General features: G+C 31.7%; 1 protein-coding gene across 6 annotated transcripts in view; it reads left to right on the forward strand.

The window, feature by feature from the left end:
- Nucleotides 1-26,887, forward strand: part of LOC131843160 (hemicentin-1) — a 581,682-nt gene extending 554,795 nt beyond the window's left edge. Inside the window, exons 13-29 of one of the 6 annotated variants that reach the window (XM_059191772.1) lie at nucleotides 727-835; nucleotides 2,704-2,861; nucleotides 4,264-4,322; nucleotides 5,810-5,974; nucleotides 7,013-7,139; nucleotides 8,541-8,625; nucleotides 9,594-9,799; nucleotides 11,131-11,213; nucleotides 12,364-12,541; nucleotides 17,474-17,608; nucleotides 17,924-17,957; nucleotides 20,245-20,987; nucleotides 21,369-21,470; nucleotides 21,831-21,940; nucleotides 22,609-23,832; nucleotides 23,935-24,678; nucleotides 26,518-26,605. In XM_059191772.1, coding sequence (XP_059047755.1) covers nucleotides 727-835; nucleotides 2,704-2,861; nucleotides 4,264-4,322; nucleotides 5,810-5,974; nucleotides 7,013-7,139; nucleotides 8,541-8,625; nucleotides 9,594-9,799; nucleotides 11,131-11,213; nucleotides 12,364-12,541; nucleotides 17,474-17,608; nucleotides 17,924-17,957; nucleotides 20,245-20,987; nucleotides 21,369-21,470; nucleotides 21,831-21,940; nucleotides 22,609-23,832; nucleotides 23,935-24,675 — 4,259 coding nt within the window. In that variant the 3' untranslated portion in view covers nucleotides 24,676-24,678; nucleotides 26,518-26,605. Of the gene's footprint in view, nucleotides 1-726; nucleotides 836-2,703; nucleotides 2,862-4,263; nucleotides 4,323-5,809; nucleotides 5,975-7,012; nucleotides 7,140-8,540; nucleotides 8,626-9,593; nucleotides 9,800-11,130; nucleotides 11,214-12,363; nucleotides 12,542-17,473; nucleotides 17,609-17,923; nucleotides 17,958-20,244; nucleotides 20,988-21,368; nucleotides 21,471-21,830; nucleotides 21,941-22,608; nucleotides 23,833-23,934; nucleotides 24,679-25,433; nucleotides 25,475-26,517 lie in introns of those variants that run through there. The other 5 variants (XM_059191767.1, XM_059191768.1, XM_059191770.1 and 2 more) reach the window with 5 other exon arrangements.
- The last annotated feature ends 655 nt before the right edge of the window (nucleotides 26,888-27,542 follow it).

Genomic DNA, 27,542 nt, shown 5'->3' on the forward strand with positions numbered 1-27,542 from the left:
CAATATTTGGTCCAATTCTTTCAATAAATTTTATAGTATTACACTGCACGTCACTTTCTAAATATAAAATACTTCGCACATAAATTCAATATGAAAATGTTATCACTTAATGTCGGGACAATCTGTTGAATCCTGAGAAATTGTCTTTTAAATTGTCTACTGATTAAATACTTTACTCTCTATTTCGTCATTATCATTATTTCTAATCTTAAGTTTTAATATTTATATATTCTAATGCTGTACCAGATATGTGCAAGCAAGTTTCTTCTCAGTTCTTCTTGGCTCGAACTGTTTTCAGAACTGTCGATAGATTTGACTTATCATAAGTGTCAGCAAGTAGACCTATAATGAATAAAGTTATTTTGATTGCTAGATTCATTGATTCAGCAAGATGACTTATAGATGTTGATACAACTCATGTTGATGGTAATTCATACTCGTGTTTATGCTATTATTAGAATGACCTATTAAATAAAAAAAAATTGAATAAAATAGTCATAAAAAAACGCTCAAGTTAATTCCAAACTAATATATTTTTTATTATTATTACTCTTTATTGCACCATAAAATTACATTTTATAGAATATGAAGGTACAGAAGGCGGTCGTATCGCTTAAGCTGATGGACCTCTTCCAGACTGAACAAATAATAATATGACCTTAACCGTTTTTCTAACCTAAGATCTGAATGGATTATGTTCTAAAGAATATACATTGGTGTTTATAGATCCACCTGGACCTGCTAAATTGACGTATTCTCCGTGGCGAGTCGTCAAGGGGAAAAGTCTCGTGCTCAGTTGCAGTATCAAGGAGAAGGGAAGACCAGAATCTCATAGGTAAGTTATTTCTGACGCTAGCAACTTTTTTTATCGTGTGGCAATCCTCAATAGACCAGCCACTATGGAAAGAAGTGCGGAGGGGGTTTGTGGGATTGTTACCCACTAAAAAACATATGATGTACCTACAAGCTCCATTGGCGAAGTAGCGAGGTCACGTTAGTATTTGTGGTTATGGTTGACGTGTATATCAACAGAAGGAGTGATATTAATAAAAGATTGAATATATGACGGTGTATATAATATCAGAATTAAAAATAACAAATAATAATTAATTTAATATTTTTAGAAACCAGTAAATTCGTCCGAAAATACCCCAATTTCTATAAAACACGCGAAGAAAGGTGTGAAAAATATAATTTACGAGACAGAAATAGGCTCGTTAGCACTACATTCAAGTGGTCCTCTGGTGTCATCCATAAACATATATAACCACCTACCACTTTCTTTAAAAGAGATAAAAAATGATAAAATATTTATAAGAAATCTCAAGACATTATTGATTAAAAAATGTGATTATATAATTTTAGAATATAAAAATGACATATTGAATTAAATATTATACAATTTTAGTAATTAAATATATACAATCTCAAATTATTAATTATTATTACTATTTTTTTATTATTATTATATATTATAAAAAAAAAAAAAAATTATTCGTCCTCCTCTCCTCTCTTCCGCTTGCTGTGCCCAACAGGGTCCATAATTAACCTACCTTGAAATGTACCTGTCTATCTATTTACTGTAAAATTATGGAATGCAAAGCTTAAATAAATAAATAAAATAAATAAATAAATAACAACTCATTTAGATCAGTAATTTGCAAGCGAATCAATTTGACATTTTTGACAATATACTTTTTATTAAAATGTGTCTGTGTTATATGTCTAGTTTATGCAAGGAGGTTGGTAGCCTACATATTCTACCGTGACTACGGTAACGTTGGCTCGCCCCAAAATATATAGGCCCCATCCGATGTTAGGGCGACCTATTCAATCGTGGAAGAGTGTGGGTACATGTGCAGGTCTCCGGGGCGGCGTTGGCCCGTCCTGTAGATGATGTAGAGTAGGCCCTATCTCGATGTTAGGGCGACCTTTTCCTCCCTACTCAATTGAAAAAGTTTGTGGGTGTACGCTTAGCATTTGTTTGGGATTCTGCTTAACAAACAACCCCAGACTTTGCACCAGTACAATTATTGTAACAGTCTCAATTATTTTTAATAAAATATTGACTAAGTGACTCGCTGAAAGTGTAGCTATGACAGTCATTTTAAAATCAGTAAAGGATTTTTTTATTTCACTTTAATTTACATATTTTTGATGTTACTAACAAAAATCTATATTTTTTCTCTTTAAAATATAAATTCAAATTTGAATGAATAAAAAAGTAATTTTAAAATCAGTCAAGTTTATTTTATTTCATTTTTAGTTCATATATTTTTGATGTTACTAACAAAAATGGAATAATTTCTCTTTATAATATTAATTCAAATTGAATTAATGAAATAAATTTGTTTGTATGTAGTATATTATCATGTATATGTATGATCTTATATCTATTTAATATAATTACATTTAATTTATTAAAACTAAACCGCCTTCGAGTATCTCTGCACTCCCTAAGGTTGGCTGGTAGAGAATGCTATTAGCATTAAGCCCGCCTATTGTACAAAATCAATAAAGTTTTAAATAAATAAATTAATGAAACTCTTTTTTAGCTCCTTTCACAAAAATATATAATACATACACAATTATGTACAAAGAGATAAAAATAAACAATAATGAACAATACAAAGAGGTAACAACGGGCGGTCTTATCGCTAAATAGACTTTATTAAAGAAATAACATGATGACATTTTCTACAGATTCCGGTGGCATCGCGGTGGACGAGTCGTCAGCGATATCGTCTCCCAGAACTGGACCATCGATCCAGTAACCCTGGACCACAGGACCAGCTTCTCATGCCGGGGAATCAACGCTGGTGGAGAAGGGGAACCGGCCACGACCTCAATTGATGTTCTTGGTAAGTTCATGACAGAAATATAGGTCCCTGAAAATTTACTGCTGGGAATGTATTTCACTCTAGTTTCTATTTAAAAATAATTGAAATAGAAATAATCTTTATTCAAATAAACTCATTCTTTTGAATAGTCATATTTTGATTTTACCACTCATTCGGAATGCAGAATCATCACAAGAAGAATGAGCAAGAAACTTGTGTGTTGCTCTTTTTAATATGTTTTTTTGAAATGATGTTTTTTTTATATAAATAATTACAGTATAACAAGTAAGAGGCATGCGATAATCAACATAGAAGTCGCTACGCACTCATTATTAATGTAATCAGATAATATTGTCAGTGCTATAGATTTAAAGTTTTTCTATAAAAACATTATTATCGTTAACGAATTCTTCAATTTTATAGTAAGCTTTTTTGCAAAGGAACTGTTTTATTTGACATTTAAATCTTTTTTCTGGCAGATTTATAACAGACTCTGGTATTTTATTGTAAAACCTTACGCAATTGCCATAAAACGAATTACTAACTTTAGCCAAACGACATTTAGGTAAAATCAGTTTGTTATTGTTACGTAAGCTTTTATTAGTGCAATCACTAACTCTTTTGAAACTGTCTATATTCCTTCTGGCATAGATGATATTTTCATAAATGTATTGAGAAGCAACGGTGAGGATATTTGATTCCTTAATAATAAATTATAATACAGAGACAAACGAAGAAAGAATAGTTATACTCGTAATCACCACGGCTTCAATCATTCAAATCATTTTCATCATCATCATTTAATCATCATTTAATATCTAATAATAATAACCCTGGACAATTAACACAACGCCATCTAGTCCCACAGTAAGCAGAACTTGTATTATGGGTACTAGACAACTGATATAAATACAAAGATATATATTTTTAAATACATACACAATATACATAGAAAACACCCAGACCGATATAAACAGTCATACTCATGAATACAAATATATGTGCCGTGCGAGGAATCGAACCCGCGACTATCGGAAGTAAAGGGGTGTGCTAAACTGCTAGACCGCCGAGGCCGTCATAGTGTAATTGCGGTGATAGTTTTGATGGTGTTAGTATTTTAGAACAGATTATATTTTAATTATTCTACCAACATCATCATCGCAGTCTGGAAGACTACAAACAGACCCCAAAGATCTCCACGACGATCGGTCCTGCGCTGCTCGCATCGAATGCCTTCCAGCGATCTTGACCAGATCGTCGGTCCACCTTGCTGGAGGCCTTCCCACGCTGCGTCTTCAGGTCCGCCACTCGAGGACTTTACTGCCCCAACGGCCATCTGTCCTACGAGCTATGTGCCCTGCCCATTGCCACTTCAGAGTCGCAATTCTACCATGTTTTAAATCTATTTTTCTATTGTTTTCAGCTCCACCTAGCTTCAAATATGCAATGAATCACTACAGCGGAGCACTTTACAAATCTCAGGTAGACTTTCCATTTAATTTTTTTTTAACATGCATAAGTGGTTTTTCATTGGCCGAAAGTGTAATTTGGAAAGCAGATTCAGCATAAATACATTTTTTGTAAATACACACGTAATATACAAAATTCAAAATATCTTTATTCATGTAGGTCTATTACAGACTCTTATAATATGTCAAATCAACCGTCAGTTCAGAAAGATTTCGAGATGAGAAGAACTGACAAGAAACTCAGCTCGTATTCTTTTCAAATAAATGTTGTACATGTTTACAATAATACAGATTCATTTAAATTCAAATTTAGGTAAATAGAGTGACCACCAGCATATGCTATTGCAAAAGCAAAAAATCTAATCAGAGTTCGCAACCTGAACAGACCGATTGGCCTTAATAATTGCCCAAAAGTGTAATCTGGAAAGCAAATTATTCAGCATAAATATATCTTTTTGTAAATACATAATATACGTAGAAAATACGCATATAACGGTAAAAACATCTAATCCTCCAAATAAAGATGGGTGACACTGCATGTTGTCAACTCACCCGGCCGGCCAGCGGTGGTTCTGGGCCAGACGGATAAGGTCTGCCTCGGTGTCACTGTTAGGCAAATTGTAACATCTCGGCTGATGTTGTACAAAAGTGGAAATTAAATAAATATTATAATATTAAAGTAAATTAAAAAAGGCACGGACGAATATGTCTGTGGAAAAATGTATTTAAATAAAAAAAAAACGGTAAAAACAAACATCCTCATGGATACAAATGTTTGTATCGTGGTGAGAATCGAACCCGCAACCATAGCAAAGTAAAACTATGTACTAAGCTGCTCGACCACTGATCCTATCAATAAAAAAATCAATATCAAAATATCTTTATTCATTGTAGGATTTGAATTTTAAAAACTATATTTATTATAAACATGTTCCACTATTACAGACTCTTATGATATCTCAAATCTACCGTCAGAACTGACGGTAGATTTGACATATCATAAGAGTCTTAATAGACCTACATGAATTAAGATATTTTGAAAAAACCTAACTGACAAAAAACTCAGCTCTTGTTCTTTTCAAATGAGGTACATATTTTAAAAATACAGTCATTTTAAAATTCATAATAGGGAGAATAGAGTGACTACCAGCATATGCTATTGCAAATTTTTCAATAGCATATGCTGTCGCCGCCTGTCTCTATGTGTACTTAAATCTTTAAAACTACGCAACGGATTTTGAAGCGGTTTCTTTAATATATAGTGATTCTAGAGGAAGGTTTATATATATAATATATGTACACCCAGGCGGAGCCCGGGCGAATAGCTAATTGCAATATATATAATCAAACCGGATTGTTGATACAACATTTTAGGTGCAATAATTATAATTTTAGCATGTCTCATATAAAGTGACCACCAAAACACAAATGCTATTCCAAATGGAAATAGTCTATGACAGCACCCGTTCACGAGTATGACGATATAAATATTGATTCCAGAATATCTCATTATCATGCACGGTGGAGTGCGCGCCTCTATGCAGCGTGCAATGGCTGAAGGATGGTCAAGTAATTGATGAGAAGAATGAACGCTACTATGTGGTGACGAGGAAAATCGAACCTCAAGTCAACAGGAACGACTTCGAAGCCACTGAGTCTACACTGGTAAGTTTGTTGATACAACATTTTAGATCCAATAATTATAATTTTCACATGTCTCTTAATTATATAAAGAAAAACAGAGGAAGGCCGAAAAAGAGATGGATTGTATAGAAGATATGGTAAAAAAGGGAGTAAATAAAGATCGACTGTACAAGGATTCATGGAATAGACCATTCCATTATCATAAATTGAAAAAAAAACACACATGAGGCACACCGTTATATCTAGATGAGATGAGATATGGGTATATTGATATCTATCTCTGAACATCGATACACAAGTGGACTGAATGAATCCGTTAGTGAAATTAATTTTATTTTTATATCTAACTGTAATGATGCACTTGTCTGTGCTAAGGGTTTACGCTGGCGAAGCACCAGAGGAGACTGATAGGTTAAATATGAGGTCTAGTCAGTCATCCCATCGTGGGGGACCCGAGGAGGATCTTGGTCGAGGCATTAAGTCCATGCATAAACAAAATATCTCCTAAATCATACGTGTTTTGAATAATTGCGAGCACAATAGATCTATACAGGTCGTGTGCCAGGTCTTAGCACCTGACAATAGCCGAAACCGTCCAATAAAAATTATTAATACTGGTGCGGCATGTAAATACAGGGGTCTAGGGTCCGAATATGATTTTGTTCCATTCGGTGTCGAGACCCTTAGTCCGTGAGGTCCTAGTGCTATAAGACTTTCCAAAGAAATAACGAAAAGGTTAGTCGACATCACAGAAGACCGAAGAGCTAGCAGCTACCTTGTACAAAGAATTAGTCTAGCTATTCAAAGAGAGAACGCTGCCAGTATCTTCGCAACGTTGCCTAAAGGGACCCCTTTTAAAATATATTTTAGTCATTATATTATATATTTTAAACTATTTAATTTTAACTACAAATTTATATATTTGAATAGTTGTAAATACGTATTCGATATGCATATTATTATTTTTTATTGTGGGGTTTGGGATATTGTCATGCGATAAACGTATTTTGTTGGTACGTGTCGCTTCCACGGAGTGTATGTACGTGTGTACGTGTGCAGCACTGGAACATGTCCGCGTGGGCGGGCGGCGCGCTGGGCCGGTCGGACGCGGCGTCGTACACGTGCCGCTCGTCGCGCAACGCGGCGGGCGCGCCCGTCGACAGCACCACCAAGTTCGCAGTCGAGTGTCAGTATACCACCCTCAAATCATATAAGTTTAATTTAAATATCATGCTTCAAATAATTTAAGTTTAATTTAAATATCATGCTTCAAATAATTTAAATTTAATTAAATATCATGCTTCAAATAATTTAAGTTTAATTTAAATATCATGCTTCAAATAATTTAAGTTTAATTTAAATATCATGCTTCAAATAATTTAAATTTAATTAAATATCATGCTTCAAATAATTTAAGTTTAATTTAAATATCATGCTTCAAATAATTTAAATCTAATTTAAATATGCTTCAAATAATTTAAGTTTTAATTTTGAGTATCATGCTTCAAATAATTTAAATTTAATTTAAATATCATGCTTCAAATAATTTAAGTTTAATTTAAATATCAAGCTGAAGCTTGAATCATTTCGTTTTCTTTTATTATTTTATTCCACACATTTCTTTATTCAAAAGACACGTTAATCAATATATACTTTATAGTGTTATTTTTTGCTTTAAATAATTTAAATTACTTTTAAAATTTTAAATATTTTTCAACATGTTTTTGTTTTCAAACTTTCATGATTTATTTAAAGTCGAGTGTCAGTTTAATTTAAGTTAATTTAAGTTCACGTTTAGAATCATTTCGTTTTCTTTTATTATTTTATTCCACACATTTCTTTTATAAAAGAATACGTTAATCAATAACTTTTTAACTCATTCTTCATAATTACAGTTTGTTTTAATTTTTTTTCGCGTGTGAGTGTCCTACCCTTATAGATTAAATAATTTAAGTTTCTTTTAGGATTTTAAATATTATTCCACATGTTTTTTTTTTTCAAACTTTCATGATTTATTTAAAGTAGAGTGAGAGTATCCTACCCTCATGCTTTAAATAATTTAAGTTTCTTCTTAAATTTATTTTTATTCCTCAGATTTGTTTTCAAAAGACACGTTTAAGTATTTAACACGTTAGTTAATAACTTTATAGTGTTATTTTTGTAAATACTAATGATTCAAATAATTTCAGTTTCTTTTAAAATTTTAAATATTATTCCACATGTTTTTTTTATTCAAACTTTCATGATTTATTTAAAGAATGTCTTTAAACAATATCTTACCCTCATCCTTTAAATAGTTTAAGTTTCTTCTCAAATTTATTTTTTATTCCTCAGATTTTTTTTTCAAAAGACACATTTAAGTATCGAAACATAGTTTAACGTTAGTTAACACTTTATAGTGTTATTTTTATAATCACTCATACTTTAAATAATTTCAGTGGTTTTCAAATTATAAATATTATACCACATATATTTTTTTCAAACGTTTATCATTTAAAGTCTAGTGTCAGTATTCTACTCTCTGCTTCAAATATTTTCAATTTTAATTTTTTTTTCCACTGAGATTATTATTATTATTATTTTACAGATGAACCTGAAAATATTACGGTAACCCCAAAAGTGGTGTCTGTTATTGAAAATGAAATACCAGCCAAAGTCGTCTGCTCAGCCAGGTATGTCATCAAATTACACTTCTTTAATCAAAGCTACCGGTAGACTTTGTACAAAGTCGTCTAAATGGATATCACTCTTTTATCTCTTCTTTCTTCTTGTTTGTAAGACGCGATTTTCTTTCTTACCTATTAACGTTGTCTCTTTATCTCTATTAGATTTGTTTTAAATAATATTTTCGTCTGACTGAGTGTCTACCTGAAATATATAATTATAAACGAATCTCAGAAGAAAGAAAGGGTCATTTTATACACTACTATAGACCTTTCTTTTAAATTACTCTATCTATTGCTGAAAACTGCATTAAAATCTGTTGCATACGAGTCATTTAAAAGAGCTAACGAACAAACAGCGGACAAGACTTCATTTTACACTATGTAATGATGTATATATATATGGACAACCTCGGTAGTTTAGCGGTTTAACACAACACTTTACGTCCGATGGTCGCGGGTTCGATTCCTCGCAATGCAAACATGCATTTACCATCAGACAAGGTAAGACATAGCGCAAACCTATTTATAATAACAAAAAAATATTTGTATTCATGAGTATAATTATTTGTATCGGTCTGGGTGTTTTCTATGTAAGTATATTATTTTTGTATTTACAAAAAAAATTAAGTATTTATATCAGTTGTCTAGTGCCCATAACATAGGCTAAGACTCGATGGCGTTGTGTTAATTGTCCAGGGTTATTTATTTATACTACTAGCTGTCCCGGTTAACGTTGTTTTGGCTTAAAATAAAAAAAAATTAGGGGTGGACTACCCCTAACATTTAGGGATGAAAAATAGATGTTGGCCGATTCTCAGACCTACCCAATACGCTCCCAAATTTCATGAGAATCGGTCAAGCCGTCTCGGAGGAGTTTGGGAACGAAAACTGTCACACGAGAATTTTATATATAAGATTATTTCGTAACATTTCCGTAAATGATCAGTATTGCACCAAAAACCACATTGTTGCAGAGGTTTCCCAGTGCCCAGCTACTCCTGGCGTCGGGAGCACTCCTCGAAGTCTGCCAGCAAGGACCACACCAACAACTCCTTGATCCTGTCGTCCTCCAACACACTGCTGCTAGGTCCTGTGCAGAGGAAGGATGGTGGCCACTACCTGTGTGAAGCTTATAATCGACATGGATCTGTTAACACCACTGTATTCCTTGATGTTATGTGTAAGTCATTTATATAAGTTACCAGCAGAACATATACCTATATATATATATATATTGAAATTTCACACGAGTGAAACCGCAAGCATAACTAGTAAATCTATAATTGAAATGATAAATCCATGGAGATATAAAAATCTTTATATATAAAGTTTACGTGTCACGTTGTTTGTCCGCGATGGATTCCTAAACTACTAAAACGATTGCAAATTGTGTGATCCAACTTGAAAGATAGGATAGCTTGCATCTCAATTTATATATATATATATACTAGTAGAAACGGCCACATGTTGCTGTGACTAAGGTTCATTAAAAAATAATATTGCGACTGTAAATTAAGATGCAAGCTATCCTTCAGTAGAATGCGAGACAGACAGACAGAGTTACATATTGTAACTAGCAGACCCAAGCACGCGTTGCCGTGGGAAACAGTTTCTTTATATATAAATATATGTATATAAATTGAGATGCAAGCTATCCTATCTTTCAAGTTGGATCAAATTGCACACAATGTGCAAATCAAATTTGCAATCGTTTTAGTAGTTTAGGAATCCATCGCGGACAAACAACGTGACACGTAAACTTTATATATAAAGATTTATTATATCTCCATGGATTTATCATTTCAATTATAGATTTACTAGTTATACTTGCGGTTTCACCCGCGTGAAATTTCAATATAAAATATAGCTTATGTTATTCCGATGCATAAGCTATATTACTGTAAAGTTTCATCCAAATCCGTTCAGTAGTTTTTGCGTGAACGAGTAACAAACATCCATCCATACTCAAAAACTTTCGCAATTATAATATTACTAGCTGCGCACGCGGTTTCTACAATCGCGGTAAATTTTCAATATAAAATATATGTAGCATATGTGTCATTCTGATGCGTAAGACTATATTACTGTAAAGTTTCACCAAAATTTAATAGTTTTTGCGTATCCTCAATAGTCGACGCCAGCACCACATTTCAAAGGCATCAACTCTTTGCCTGCGTAACAAACATCCATCCGTACTGACAAACTTTTGCGTTTATAATCTTGAAAAAAGGTAAGATAATGAATCTGTATTATTGTGAAAAACATGTATAACATTTATTTAAAAAAAATACGATTTCCGCCATTTCTAAGTTTCTTGTCAGTTCTCATCTCGAAATCATTCCGAACTGACGGTAGATTTGACATATCATAAGAGTCTGTAATGGACCTACATGAATAAAGATAATATTTTGAATTAAATGATTAATATATAATGGTAGTGCACCCGCCTGCGCTAACGGTTTATATGATTCTATTAAATAACATTACATGTATTTGATTAAATCATTTCAGTCGTTCCGGAATGCGGAATCAAGCAGATAGAGTTGGATGGGGAACAAGTTTTGGTATGCACAGCACATGCCAATCCTTCAGAGGTAATAAATTTTATTTATAATAATAATAATCTTAGGACAATTCACACAGCGCCATCTAGACCCAAGTTAAGCTAGCTAAAGCTTGTGTTATGGGTACTAGATAACTGATACATATACATAGATTTTTTTTTTCTAAATACATACACGACAAACAATCAGTTGACACCATCAGTCGTAAAGCGGTGTGCTAGACCGCTAAAATCGAGTCAAAAAAATGGGTATATGATTTTTACGCCCAGATGACTACCCCATCTGGGATATCAGTCAATTTTTTTCTGACTACTCTAATGCTGTTGGTCGCAGCTGGCATTTACGTGATGATAATGATGATGATGATGATGATGGTATGAGGATGTTTATGATTGGTTATAGTGTTTTAAATTGTGAATAATGTATGAGATGTGTGAATATCAATTTTTTTTTATGGATGATAATGGGTTGGTGCACTCACCTGCGCTAACGGTTTACGCGGGTTTTTTTTTATACTACGATGGTGGCAATGAAACATACGAAGCAGAAATAATATTATACTGAAATAGGTCCCCGGGCATTCAAATATTGATGGCAATGAGAATGCCGACCATCTGGCAAAGTTAGGGGCAAAAACCGTCCAACTGGGCCCCGAACCCTTCTGTGGTGTGCCTCGTTGCCTAAAACTGGGACATCTCAAATTAATAACCAAACGAGAAGCACTGAATCACTGGCAAGAAATGCCAGGATTAATACATTCAAAAGCCATAATATCGGGCTACTCGAACAAATACTCCAATAGACTACTGCTATTGACTAGGGCCCTCACAGGACACTGCAAATTAAACAAGCATATGGCTAGACGAGACATAGGCTAGCTATGCTTATGCACAGCAAAAATCTGCAGATTCTGCCAAACTGAAGAGGAAACGCCGCTTCACATCCTATGTGGTTGTAGCCCACTCATGCATAAACGAAATATCTCCTTTGGAAAGTTTACACTCTTTCCCGAGGAGATAAAAACCATCGCTCCTAAGAATATCCTTCAATTATTGTCCCTGACGGGTCTAGGTAGCGAACTTTGAAAAGGGCGAGCACAATAGATCTATGTAGGTCGCAGTGCAACCCTTATAAAAAAAGGCATACGAAAGATATAATAAGAATTCAATTTTAATTACAGGTTTTATTCTCGTGGAGATTGAAGAATGATAATGACAGCCTGACTGATGAGAAGATATGGCAGGTCGGCGCTCAGAGTTACTTACGCCTGAGCACAAGCGTCGAAGTCTACAGGACTTACTTATGTTTCGCTAACAACACTGTCGGTACCTCCAGACAATGCGAGCGTGATGTTATGGGTTAGTACTAAAACGAGTTAGATATTACCACAAAGCAACGTAAATCTCAAAAGAGAACATACTACACGCGATAAAAGCGTTGCCGAAAATAAATAAAATTAGTCATGCAAAAATTTTGTAAGTGGAATATGATCATTTTGTTAAACGGTCGATGATGATGATCGATGATGTTAAAATAAACCTACAATAACCGGGAAAAAATTAACAATGCTATAAAAATAATTTGAACTGATTACTGTTATAAATTTGAACAAACAATTACTAATAAATTGTTTAAAGAAAATTATAGAAAATCCTAAGAAAGTTTCAATAAACGGGAAATAAATATTGTTAAAAATTTGAACAATCAATTACTAATAAATTATTTAAAGAAAATTACAATAATCAATTATCAGATTACATAAATTAGGAAAGATCTAAATCAATCATTTCCTTACATATATCTTAATATACAATATATATGTGATGACAATTATGATATAAAAATAATTGAAATAAAATATAGGAATTATAATGATTTGGAACCATCGTAATTTTTATTTTTTATTTCATCATCTGATTAATTAAAAAGTTTATAACTACGTTGATAAACATTAACTTGATACAATTTAATTAAAATATTCAGCCATATCTGCGTGACCTTTTCATTACTCCACTTACCAAAATACATAAAATTGACAATACTATTTCTACTATCAAATATTTATTAAAAAATAGCTTTGACGGCCTCCGTGGTATAGCGGATTAACATACCGCCTTACTTCCGAAGGTCGCTGGTTCGATTTCGACCGACCGGGGCTTCGCTCGCTTTAGTTTATCCCCTTAGGGGTGGAATTTACCAAAATCCTTTCTTAGGGGATGCCTACGTCAGTCATAGTAGATTTATGCATGCAAAGTCTCAGCCCGATCGGTTTAAAATTGACAAAGTTTCATACAAACTTACACCCCCTATTTTATCCCCTTGGGGGTAGAATTAATCAAAATCCTTTCATAGCGGATGCCTACGTCATAACATCTACCTGCATGCCTAATTTCAGCCCGATCCGTCCAGTGGTTTGGGCTGTGCGTTGATAGATCACTATGTCAGTTACCTTTGAGTTATATATATTTAGATTCATAAAAAAACACCAGATAGCTACATACGTATTTGTATATAGCTATCACATGTTTCTAATGTCTCATACTCTTAGATACATATTTGCACAGTGCGAGAAATCGAACCCGCGACCATCGGAAATAAAGCAGTATCAGCAAGTCCGAGGCCGTCGTTAATTTTTAAAAAAGTAGCAAATTAAACGAAATATCTACCAGGTCAACCTTTATACCCCTACATTTGTAAGGGCATTGAAATATCGGCATATATAAATAATATTATATATTGTATACATTTTAAAATCGGGATATTTCCCGTTTATTTATTGTGTATAATATAAACCGTGAAAAAACGGTCATTATGACACTAATATATTGCAATGCACGCCGTAGTGTCACGTACACTACCAATAGCAGTGCAGTGCAGTGCAATAATAAATGCACTGCACTTGATAGTATCATATACACTAGCAAGTGCAATGCAGTGGTGGTAAGGATGACCATTTCGAACTAAATGGAGTGTCAACTTATCAATTATCTATAATTGTATGAAATAATTCTTGTATTCACACGTTTCGACTTGTAAATGTAAACTTACAAGGATTATTTAAAAGAGCAACACACAAGTTTCTTGCTCGTTCTTCTTGTGATGAGACAGCTTTCCGAACGAGTGGTAGATAAAAAACAAATTGTTATGACTATTCAAAAGTGCTTAAATTAAGTTTATTTGAATAAATGATTTTCTATTCTATTCTATTCTAATATGTACTAACAAATTTACTTTTTCGTTTCAAGCAAACTTGGAACTATATAGTAAGTGCTATGTATAATTGTTTTATTTATATAATAGTTTATTGCAACAACATATAATAATAATAATAAGTTTTTAGTACACGTAAGCAAAGATATTAGGTGGAAAAAAAATTCCAAAAGGCGGTCTTATCGCTATTAGCAATCTCTTACAGACAACCTGAAAGGACATGAACAAATTATTATTTTATTAATTTTGTTTTTATTAAATATTCTATCACTGTCTGAAATTAAGAAAATGTCTGAAAATCAATTATTATGTACCAGAGCGTATCCGTACCCCATCCATTTATTGAGGGTTTTGGACTATTGTCAAGTGCTAGGACCTGTAGTACTACATAGATCTATTGTTCTCGCCCTTTCCTAAGTTCGCTTACCTAGACCCATCACGAATAAGAAATGAAGGATATTCTGACGTACTTTAGTCCTTTATTTTATCGAGTGTCAAAATCATCAATCTCAGGGTCTATACTATTTATGTAACCAAATTTCATTAGGTTCAGTAATTTTGCCATGCAAGCGTGACAGACAAACAATTACTTTCGCATTTATAATATTCGTAACTATATATAGATAATATATGTATGTATATATATTGTAATCGCTACCTTGATTTACTTCAAAATTGTACTACAAAAAGGTCTATGTCCAGCAGTAGACGTCTTCCGGACTGCGATGATGATGATGATGACTTTAAAAATATGCGATTTTGACTGTACTTTGTACATTTTTACTTGATTATGTGATGATTAATTGGTAATTGGGATCGATAAAGCTTACTTCCGCGTTGACTGACATTGATTTCATCACCATTGAAGTCAATTTGTTTTTATATAACATAACAATCATCAATCGCGTAGATATCAATCATAATATTATTCACTAATCATAACCAAAGTACTAATATAGTTACATACTTGATATACTTGATCACATATGCATGATGACTAGAGCCCTCACAGGACACTGCAAATTAATCAAGCATATGGCTAAACTAGGCCTATGCACGACAAAAATCTGCAGATTCTCCCAAACTGAAGAGGAAACGCCGCTTCACATCCTATGTGGTTGTAGCCCACTCATGCATAAACGAAATATCTCCTTTGGAAAGTTTACACTCTTTCCCGAGGAGATAAAAACCATCGCTCTTAAGAATATCCTTCAATTCTTGTCCCTGACGGGACTAGGCAGCGGACTTTGAAAAAGGACGAGCACAATAGATCTATGTAGGTCGCAGTGCTAGGTGCTACAAACATCTAAAAATAGCCCAAACAACCGAATAAAAAAAATACATACTTTTGCATTTGTTATATCTTATCTGTCTCTTAATATAACTAGAGTGGCTTACCAAATACTGTAAGCGGTGGGGACGGAAGCAGATACTGGTATTACACACAGGAAGGGATCGAGGGAGTAGGTACACGACACGACACGAACACTTTAACACTTTTATTTACAACTAGCTTTTGCCCGCGGCTTCGCTCGCGTTAATTTATCCCCTTAGGGATGGAATTTATCAAAATCCATTCTTAGGGGATGCCTACGTCATAGTAGCTTTATGCATGCAAAGTCTCAGCCCGATCGGTTGAAAATTGACAAAATTTCATACAAACTTTCATCCCCTATTTTATACCCTTGGGGGTGGAATTAATCAAAATCTCTTCTTAGCGGATGCCTACGTCATAACATCTACCTGCATGCCAAATTTCAGCCCGATCTGTCCAGTGGTTTGGGCTGTGCCTTGATAGATCACTATGTCAGTCACCTTTGTGTTACTTAGATTTATAGTACACGTATATGACACACATATTCTCAGTTTTTTTGAGAATGATCATAAACAAGGAGGTTATACTGGCGCTATTAAACTTTAGCATCTCTATCTAGTTCTTTTTTTTATGGATGATAATGGTATGGTGCACCCGCCTGCGCTAACGGTTTACGCTGGTAGGACACCAGTGGAGGATGATAAGATGAGGTCAGGTCAGTTAGCACATCTTGGCAAATGGTAAATTACCACGATGATTTCCAGGGAACTGCGTGAAGGTCAAGCTGACATGGTTGTTCGTAATAAGGTTATTAGTCCACATTACTAACAATCCGATTCCTCCCATTAATCAGGTTTCTAGAACCAAATAGAAATATAAATAACCTTCTTTGGTATCGGCAAATTCAGCCTCGTGATCTTTGCGTTGGGACAAAGCTGGTGATTTATAGCCCTGATTTATTATTTGGGTAGAAAATCTCTCTCAAACATTGAAACAGCTTTGATCTCAAACATTTACTGAGAAAAGTAGACCAAACTGCAAATCATTATCAAATATTTGATTATACTATCATCATTAAGATATTTTTTATCTGTCACAAAGTCTTGCGAATAAAGTCCAGTTTTTGTTCAAAGGTTGTGTAAATAATAGACATACATTTTAAACGCACATCTATACTAATTGTACTTTAAACATTCATAATTACATCAGTTCTTATTATATAAAATACAATTAATTTTAACAACTCATCTGCGAAGAAATCTATTATTGGACTTGTACACTGTAACCACATCTCTGAGAAATCCTGTAATTGGTCTCACAGATGGGGTGTTAATGTCTTTTTGATAGTTAACAGTTGAAGGGTTAAGTGTCGTAACCTAGTAGTTTACTATCACAAGAGGTCGTTGATTCAAATCTAGACGGCACTAAAAAAGTGTTAATTTATATTTCTATATAATCCTACGATGACGGAAACATAGATAATATAGTAAAAAATAATGTGATAAATGCCATAGATTTACCTCACGCTAATAGGAAGTCAAATATATAATAAGTACAGAATCAAAGATGAACAGACAGATACTCGTAGTTGACAACGCCTTACTACCTGACTACCCCATCTGCAGTAACAACGTGACGTACACAAAATCTACTATTTATGCAACAGCATTTCTAAATCAGCTTTAGCAAATGTACAAACGTGCATTAAAAAAAGAATCATTAAAATAAAGAATTCTAGTTCCAAATTTAAAATTACTGTTAACAGGCCGAGTACCCTGGTGGCGGGATCAACAGAAACTGATACTGATCGGTGGCATAGCTCTTGCCATTCTGGTGATCACGGTGATACTCTGTATCATCATCATCTGCGTGTGTCGGCGGATGAGGGCGAAATCCAAATGTAAGTCTGTCATTTTGACAGTATTGTTAATTGTGTTTTGACAGTGATATCACGAGATTGACAGTAAGTCTTGAGTGTGTACCATTTTGAAATTCGAATGCATGTGTCTTGTTTAATATTGTTGTTAATAATTTAAATCACGTTCGAAATTTAAATAAACTAAATTGTATTGTTAAATTAGTTTAATAAATTAACTAAATTTCATTAAATTATTATTAATTTAATTTAATTAATAATTTGACGTTTTTTCTACTCTTTCTCGGATGCCGCTTGTATACCTAACACATCAACTAACTACACAATCACAAAATCTAGATAATAATCCTGTGGAACTCGAGGAACGCGAGAAGTAAGTTTTTTGTGTCATATTTTTACTAAAATTCCTCTTACTTTAGTCACCTAATATAGTCATGAATGTTTTATGCATTACATTTAATTACAGTGCAGTTTTATTTTAACATTTCTTAATTCCATTTATGTTTTATTTAATGAAATCTATACTCATGTTATTCATATAAAAGCAAATCGTAATAATTCAGTTTTGATTAATTAATAAATAAGCTATTTACTTTTATTATTAAAATATAGTTTTATAATCAACTTATTATTTTATATAGTACTGACGTTGATGCTAGAAACGAAATAATAATGTTAAAATAATTTATTTTATTTATTTATTTACAGTTATAGTTAATTATGCTTTATATTTACTTGTAATCATTTACTTATATTAGCACTTTCTAGTCTTTTTATTATGGTATGGTGCACATATTATTATATTATTTTACATTGATATAATTTATACATTTTATAGTACATAAAAAATCTAGGCTTATATAAAAAAAAATCTAAAACGTTAGTCAAATTCCTTTTTAGTATTAGTAGTAGTTGTAGGGGTTCTAATTTATTTAATTAGGAGCAATTATATAGTGGAACTGGATATTTTCAGCAACGCCATTGGTCCGAGCAGATTCATGGCATACGTTGTCCATGCCACCCTCAAGGTCACCCCTAGTTGTGCAAATGGCGAGGTCTTAATATCTTAAAAGGTCACGTTTGAGTTTTCGCCTGTAATTTCGCTGAACGCTTGGACCAACGGCTCTCATACGGTCTCATCTAGTACCTGAATAACTGACTAATGTTAATTGACTAGTTGAATAGTGATAGTGATTAGTGGCATGATCCTGTTTACTCCTAACATTCTAACACGTGATATCATTATCATCAATAAAATGTACAACAATAATATTTTATATATTATTTGTATATTTTCTATTGTAGGTTCCTAACAGCACTAACCCCAGATGTTCTCAGACTGACTACAATTAATAGTTCAGGTATTAATTTACTAACACGAATAATTTATTTTCTTATATTTCTCTTCGTAGATGGAGAATGCTTTCTTATTTTTACACGCTCATTTCTGGCTCTATCATTTGACATTGGATATTTTTGTGTGAACTTTCTGTAGCGACTTTACGGATTTCGTAGTTGATTTATTGTTGACAAAATTTTTATATTAATGCATGTCAGTTGTTTGAAAGCATTCTTCTAGTATATATTGGCATTATATATATGTATTTCTGGTTATAATCTCTATTTTTAATCGCTATCGTACGTATCTATCAATTATTACTTATTTTAACACGTTATTTATCACAACCGGATCCTCTTATAATTAATATCACTTGTAAAGTATTAGTTTAAAATCTTATCTGTCTCGAACAAAATGTATATTTATCAATCCCACTGATTGTCTGTGGTAAAATAGAATGAAGTTTTTCTGATATTTTCTACATTTTAAAGAATTACCTGAGAGCGTCCATTTCATTGCGTAATTGATTTATATTGTTTTGTTTAATTCCGAATATCTGGAATCATATGCGGAATTAAACAAAATAATATAACCTCATTCCCTTATTTACATTAATGATTAAATTATTGTTATTTATATATTTATTATAATATAAATATATGTTTAAAACTCTTCATGACAATGTAGACTATTAAATAGATATTGAAGTATATTGTTAGACACACTTTATCTCCACTAATCTCTACATATGTTGGATTGTACAATATTTATCTATAGTTAACATGATTTAAGCTGTTAATCCCAACCTTTGTATTTGGACTTTTGCAACTATATTTTGATAAAAAACTGACAAATCAAAGAGTAAATAGTTTAGAATACGTGAATAATTTAACAAAAATATCACTTTATTTATAACAGTGATTTCATCATTCTAATGAGTAATCAGCTATTCGTAGTGATTTTGTAATATTTTAATACTATTTTAACACCATCATTTATACTATATGTTATAATTTTTTATGTAGATTTGTAAATTTTGATAAAAAACAGTTCTATTGCTGGTGATAAGAAAATTACGAATAGATTGAAGCTAGGTATAATTCGAATTAGAAATTTAATTTTATTACTACATTTATGTTTCCATATGCCAGTTCCCTTACGAGGCAGGGAAAAATAATAGATTTATCTTTGTCATAGAATGTATTAATAATGTACATTGTTTCTTGTTAGTATAATTAAATTATATGTAATATTATTCATCTCTCATAATCATCAGCATGAATCTAACATCATTTTTTGTTTTCATGATTCTGTTATACAGTCCGGATGGTAGCTGTTTAAACGAGGTGTCAATAGCTCAGTCGATAATATCACAAGCTTTGCCCGCATTATCACCACGATTAAGCATATCTTTTAGTCCCAAAACATCGGATCGTACTCGACTTGTCGACTCACAGAGCTATCCTAATTTAGAAATGAATAAATTTAATGAAAATACCAGTAGCTTACAAGCAAACCTTTCACAATTAGAAGCAACAATAAATAATCAAGTGATAGAAGAAGCAACTGAAACACAAACACCAAAAATTGAATCCAAAAGTGAGAATAATAAAGGACAAACTATAATGACTCCTAGTAAATGGCCGTTGAAACCAGGTGTACTCGTTCATGTGAATTCTAATCATTCATTGAGTCCTAAAAACCAAGCACGACTTCAAAATGCAAACAATCAACAAAACACTGATCAGACAGAAGCCAATTTAGGATTACTTGAGCGAAATAAGAAAAATGACGATGATAAACTTCCCTCTAAGACTGAATATTCTAGAAAGAATGGAAAACCAAGAAGGCATACACAAAATGTTGTATCTGGAATTCTAAAAGGATTAAGAAAACGAAACGAAGATTCTGATGACGACAGCGGTAAATACAAGAAGATAAATAAGACTAACAAAAGAGCTATGTCATTGATGAGTTTGAATAAACCGGGTTATAGTTTACCAAAAAGTAGATTTAGGTCATTGTTTCACAGCGAAACACCGAATGTTATTGTAACTGAAGGAGGTAGATAGACTGTTCATAATAACTTCACAATATTACACTTTATTGGACTATGTTTGAGATAATATCATATCTTTACCATTATTCCACGTTCATGTATATAATTTTTACTTTAAATATATTTAAATAAAACTTCTGTCATATTTTAAATTTGGTTTATATTAAATCGCTTTAATATTCTACATTTATCTGTTGTTATATCAATTTAGTTTATATTCATTTATGTTAATAATACATTAATATTATCTCTTACATTATATCCAAGAATACTTTACACACCTTTACACACAACTTCAAAATCATCCGTAACTTCTTGCTTTATTACTTTATTTGCTGCTGCACGATTTTGTTTTGTATTTTTTTTAACATAACGCATGTTTTTAGTGGTATCGTTCAAAAGACCTGATAGAATAGCATCCACAAGCGTTAAACATTTAAACGATGAACCTGCTAAGATTACAAGGAAGCGGAAGAAACCGGGAGAGAGTAAGTCGCATGATTTTTCTTCTGCAAGCTACTTTTTTATATTTCTTGCATTGTTGTGTCATTGAAATCATCATCACTACAGATTTTATTATATCATTTGTCACATTAATAATGATTTATTAATAAGTAAAGTTACTATTAGTTGAAATTCTTACTAGTTCAGAAGTTATAATAAAAATAAATGCCATCCATCATTATCATTTGAGAATGATTTTAATAAAGAAATATATTAAACTATTTCTAAGTAATTGTAATTAAATTTTAGATCTATTGTAGTTATCAAGTGATGTAATATTTTGTATGTATAAAATACTGTACCATTTTCTATAAAAATGTATTAAATGTATATTTTTTTGACAGGCCCACCTACGAATGGCGTAGATAATGCGGCGAACGGCAATCTAGGAGCGGACAATCCAGGACTCTACGAAAATTTGCCGTTCCATGGTCTCCAACAACCACCGAATAAGGTAGATGTTCATATTTATTGAAATAATGCTACAGACTCCATTTATCATTTGCACAAAGCAACTGATGTATGTTTATTAAAAATACTCTAGCTTTATTTGTTTCACGAACAGCAAATTTGAAAGGGACACCTTTCTGTAAAATGCAAACACTCTTACCATGTGATTTTAATGAAATAAAATGACAATTATTTAATAGTACAATATTGGATGAGACTCTTTGCATTTCACAAAACTTGATAATGTCTATTTTTGATAAATCAGACTGTAATAACTTATTAATAATCGCGATTCAGTAATATTTCATCACTAATTAATCAATGACTTAATAATCTATAACAATTTTCATTATTATTGTCAAGTACATTTTTTTTATTTACCATACAATGTTAATTTAAACGATCTGTTTCCATACTAACATCAGTACTAAAAGTCTATATTTTAGTAATCTGTCTAATTTGTACCTCATTTTTTTTCTTACTACTTATTATTTCATGTAGAATGCAATATTATCAGTATGATACTAAGTATATATATTTATTTGTATTTATACTATGTTACTAAAAAGTTTTTGATGATATTGTATTCCAATTTGCTTCATACTTTATTATTTGCATGTCTAATTATTTTATTTCCTTTATTTCATGTTTTGTTTGGCATGCGTAACAAAGCCCGTGCAAGCTATCCAACCTAGAGTGGTCGAAACCAATAAAAAAACTGTAAAAGGGATTCAACAATTACAAAAGCAATTGACAACTAACCCTTCATTCACCCCAAGGGTAGTATGTCCACCATTCGTACAAAGTGCTATTACATATCCAGTTTCACCAGCGTCAAGTTCCCAGTACTCATATGGTATACCACTTTTATCTCCTATTCAACAAATGTATCCACTGCATCCAACGGTGTTATTGAATCCGTACTTACCTGCGATGCAATCATCTTTCCTTAAACAATTCCCCACTATAGACGAAGAGATCTCAGACACTGATACGAGAAAATTCTCCTCGCTAAATGTGAGAAATGAGAGGAAAATAAAAAGAATACCACAGTTTCAATCCATGAGGATAGTGAGGAAACGAAATATAGAGAGATTTTATCCTAATACGGAATATGGAGAAAATTTTAATGAAATTAATAATAATAAAGAAAATCAAGAAGAAATAGAGAACGAAAAAGAAACGGACGATGTAGCTGATAAAGATATAATTTATGCTAATTATCCATCATTGCTTAAAGTTAAATCAAATATAAGTGGAATCCAAGAATTCGAAAATTTAACTGACTCAATTCAAATATACGAAGAAAGTATAGATATGAACACGTCTACTACATCCTTAAATAGACCAGTTCCTGCACCTAGAACTAAAATATCGCCTGTTATATCACCTACAAAATCAGATCATGTTTATATGAATTTATCTATGCCAATGATAAACTCCAAACTCTCAGAATCAATTGATACTATTGATGGTGCTATAAGACCTACTAAGTCTGCAGAAGATTTACCAAAAACTGTTAATAAATCTCAAACACCTTCAGTTGTTGCGCCAAAAAGAACAACAAAAAGTGGTCTACCAGAAAGTAACACCACTAATAAAAAAGTCGAGGATGAGGAAAACTCAGAATCTAATAAACCAAATATCATAGGTGCAACGCCTAAAAGGCACCTATCTGTAATACTACCATCTACTTCACTCGTGAAATCGGTTGTTAATCAATTAAATGAACAAGCAGGAATAAACAAAGTCGGTTTACCTATGAAACAAGTAATATCACCAAATAAAACGTTACAAATACCAAAGCTGACTGAAAAACCTATACCAAAGAAATCATTAGTTAGACGTAGTAACTCTGTTCAAAGCCATTTAACTGCGTACAATGAAAACGGTCAGGTATACTGCTTTTTATTTTTTCATTTTTTATTCTATTTTTTTTATCCCATTTTCATTGTGTTATGTCTCGCTTTACTAACAAAGGTATGTTTCATTTTACAGAATACTAACATACTACAGCAACAGTACATGCAAAAACGAAATCATTTTACTAACTTAAGTTCTAAAGGAAAAAACAAGAAGAATTTCCAAATACCATTACAGAAACATCATAGTTTCTGTTATTTTCAACCTATTAGAGTAGATAAAAGAATACCTGTAGATCAAGAAAGAGCGTACAATAATACTATAGGTCCTTTAATATACCAGCCGGCCGAGGCACAATATTATACGAAAACATTAAACAGAACTCGAGAAAAGAACAGTCACAAACTCAATCGTTTGAAAAAATCTGAAAGTCTACGAGAAAAATTGTCGTGTGTCGGAGTTTACGACAATTATGAAAAACCTGACTATCCAGAGCCAGAATATAATGAATCAGAAAGAAGATCATATTTACACCTCCTGAAAGGGAACTACATATCAAATTCAACAAGAAACTTGGGTCCCGAGCAGACAACGAGTTCGAATTTCAACACGCTCGGTCCTAGAGATGAGAAACCTAAACATAAAAAATTAGTGTACGCTGATTTAGCTTTAGGTAATCACAATTTGAAATTTAAGAATACAGTCAATTCTAATAGACATTTGTATGATACATACACTATAGGTAACGCTGATAGTACTAACAAAGATATTAATAGTAGTTATAAGAGTAATGTACCTAGTAGCCAAAGAAAAGGTAGTCACAATCAACAGAGAAGTGATTATGCTACACTTAAATTTAATGAAATCGACGTTTGAGAGGTGAGTTACTAGTCTTAAGATACAAATTAATTAAATAGTTTATCACTATTTAGATTTTAAAGTTGCACCTTTTTCTTTTCATGTACAAATGAGATTTTTATAGATGATCTCATTAAGAGAGTTCATTGCAGAAACTTTAATCATATATTATCCTATATAAAATCTACCACGAAGTACTATGAGCAACATGCAAGTTTCTTGCTCGTTCTTCTTGTGATGAGACAGCTTTCCGAATGAGCGTGATAACTATGACTATTCAAATAAATGGTTTTATATTCTATTCTATTCTATGTACATCCACTTCTTATTTTACTGTTACCAAATACTTTATTACCATCATAACATAATAAATGCACAAACAACCTACTAGTTCTTTACAGAACTTTTTAAGTACTGTTATAAAATAATTTTAATTGTCATTATCAAAATAGCTTCAAATAATCTTAATACAGAATACTTATATATTTTATCTTCGTACAAGACTTTTTTTATATTAATAACTAGTCTATATACAGTAATATATTTTAACTCATTTATTATAAATACAACTATAACATTTGCATTTTCTAACATTACAAATAATAATACTGTTTTATTAAATTTTATATATATACTTTTAATGGTAATATGTGCTTAAATGATATAATTTTCTACTATGAAATTAAAATAAGCATGATTCCCAAAAACAACCGCCCCAAATAATGCCACCGAAGCATGCAAAATCGTGTTGTGACGTTTTGTCTTTTTATTTCTAGGAACGCTTTACCAAGAGTGACACGTACATTTTTTAAATAAGAAGGTAATTTCAAAATTAATTCCAAATTGCTTAATTAACTGCTTGATAATATAAAAATCATTATTATGCGCTTCTAGCGAATTAAGAACTTTGGATTTAGTTTGACACTAGTGTTTCCAATATTTTGTTTGTTACTACAATTGTTAACAACTTTCTTTCTTCTATCTATACTGTTTCTTATTAATTAACATGCTATTATAGAAATGTCTTTATGCAAATCTTTATTTCATTCTAAATGATAATATCATTTAACACATATTACCATTTTTTTATGTTTATTACAGCTAAGTCTTAAAAATATGTTTATATCTAGCAGTGATTATTTATATATATTTATTATTAACACTATCAAATTTCATATAATCCTTCTATGAAAATGTAGAAACATTTGAAATTGCATAAAGAAATGCAAAATTAACAAATTTATTATAAATTGTTTGCAAATACTAATCAATGTTTCATTTATTATCTTAAGTTAGAGGCGCAGAAATTATTTTTGTATAGGTATCATTATTATATTACACTTTATTCTTATTAAATTAAATTAAATTAAATTAAATGTATTTATTTGCATGAAATATTAAAATAATATCAGTATTAATAAAATAGTCCACATATTTCGCCATTGTTTTGGCATGCATCATTTTAGTAATATACAAATTTTACAATAGAATAAATGATGAATTTATACATAAAAATTACATTATATGTCAAATTTAGGTATTCGTTGCTATATTATTATCATCATCTTTATTATTACTATATGTTGGTATTATTACAATGATGTAGTCTTACAATAACAGGTTATTGCCCCACTGTTGGGCATAGATCATTTTTTTAGAGAGACTTAGCCTATGGAATGCATATGTCTAGGCAAACGTTTTTAGATTTTTCTCTGTCTTATATCTTATTGTTTGTACTTAACTACCATAGTTTAAACGTCATCTTCAAATAAAATAGTAGTAGTGATACAACTATATTCTTTGCCCCGACATCACTTGAAGTAACATTACATTGTACTAAGACAATATTTTCTATCACAGCCTTTTAGACCGGATGACCAGTTTATATACGCTGACGCCGATCTCAAAGACTACGGGCCAATCAACTACAAGGCAGCGTCGATCTACTCTCAAATGAAGAAAATAAAGGAGCAACAGAAACTGCAGGAGATATACGACAAGCAACACTCCGACGACGACCTGCTGTGATTACAAAACGCGATCTATCATCGTCTAAAAATTACAACATAATTGTCCGAAGGGTTGGTAAAATACACCCAATACTTGTGTTCGTTAATTTCCGTAATATGCATTTTTTAATATCTTGACTTATTTGTACCACAAACATTCATAGAAATGACAGTCTGTAAAAATAATTTTACTTAGTTAAAATAAAACTGTCAAAATTAAATATATGTTGACTTTTAAATCAAGATTTCTCATATTTGGATAAAGAGTTATTTTTACAGATTGTCATAATCTGTAAAAATAATTTGACTTAGCGAAAATAAAACTGTCAAAATGAAATATATGTTATTTTAGTTACAAAATAAATAGTCAGGATTTCTTATATTTGAATAAAGAGAAGTTCGATCATGTGGTGATTATTGTTAAGTTTTATTTTATATATTATAATTGCATCAATAACAATGTAATTTAAATTTGGTTGATAGAAAAATTTAATAGAATCTTTGAGATGTTGCGTAATTTAACGACGAATATAGTTGCATCGGATTGGAACGTAGAACCCCAAATTAGGAAATGTACAGATTTTAAAATATAAACAAAATGTAAATAAATGTAGATTTCGTATAGTAAACGTAACTATTGACAATCGTTTTGCGAAGTAAAAAATACATTTATTTTTCTAATTATAGCGAAATATCTCAAGATAACTAATTTTTGTGGATTTTTTATTTTCAAACTGGTATTAAGTATAAAATATCATAAGACAAGTATTATGTGTGATTTTTATATTATTTCATTTTCAAAATTATTCTTACGTTTTAATTTTAAAACATATAGATTGTGCATAAAAGTGAAAATGAAAATACATAGAATATAAT

The sequence above is a fragment of the Achroia grisella genome, unplaced genomic scaffold (genome assembly GCF_030625045.1).
Source record: "Achroia grisella isolate CSIRO2021 unplaced genomic scaffold, CSIRO_AGI_Agris_v1 utg2809, whole genome shotgun sequence".
Classification (NCBI taxonomy): Eukaryota; Metazoa; Arthropoda; class Insecta; order Lepidoptera; family Pyralidae; genus Achroia; species Achroia grisella.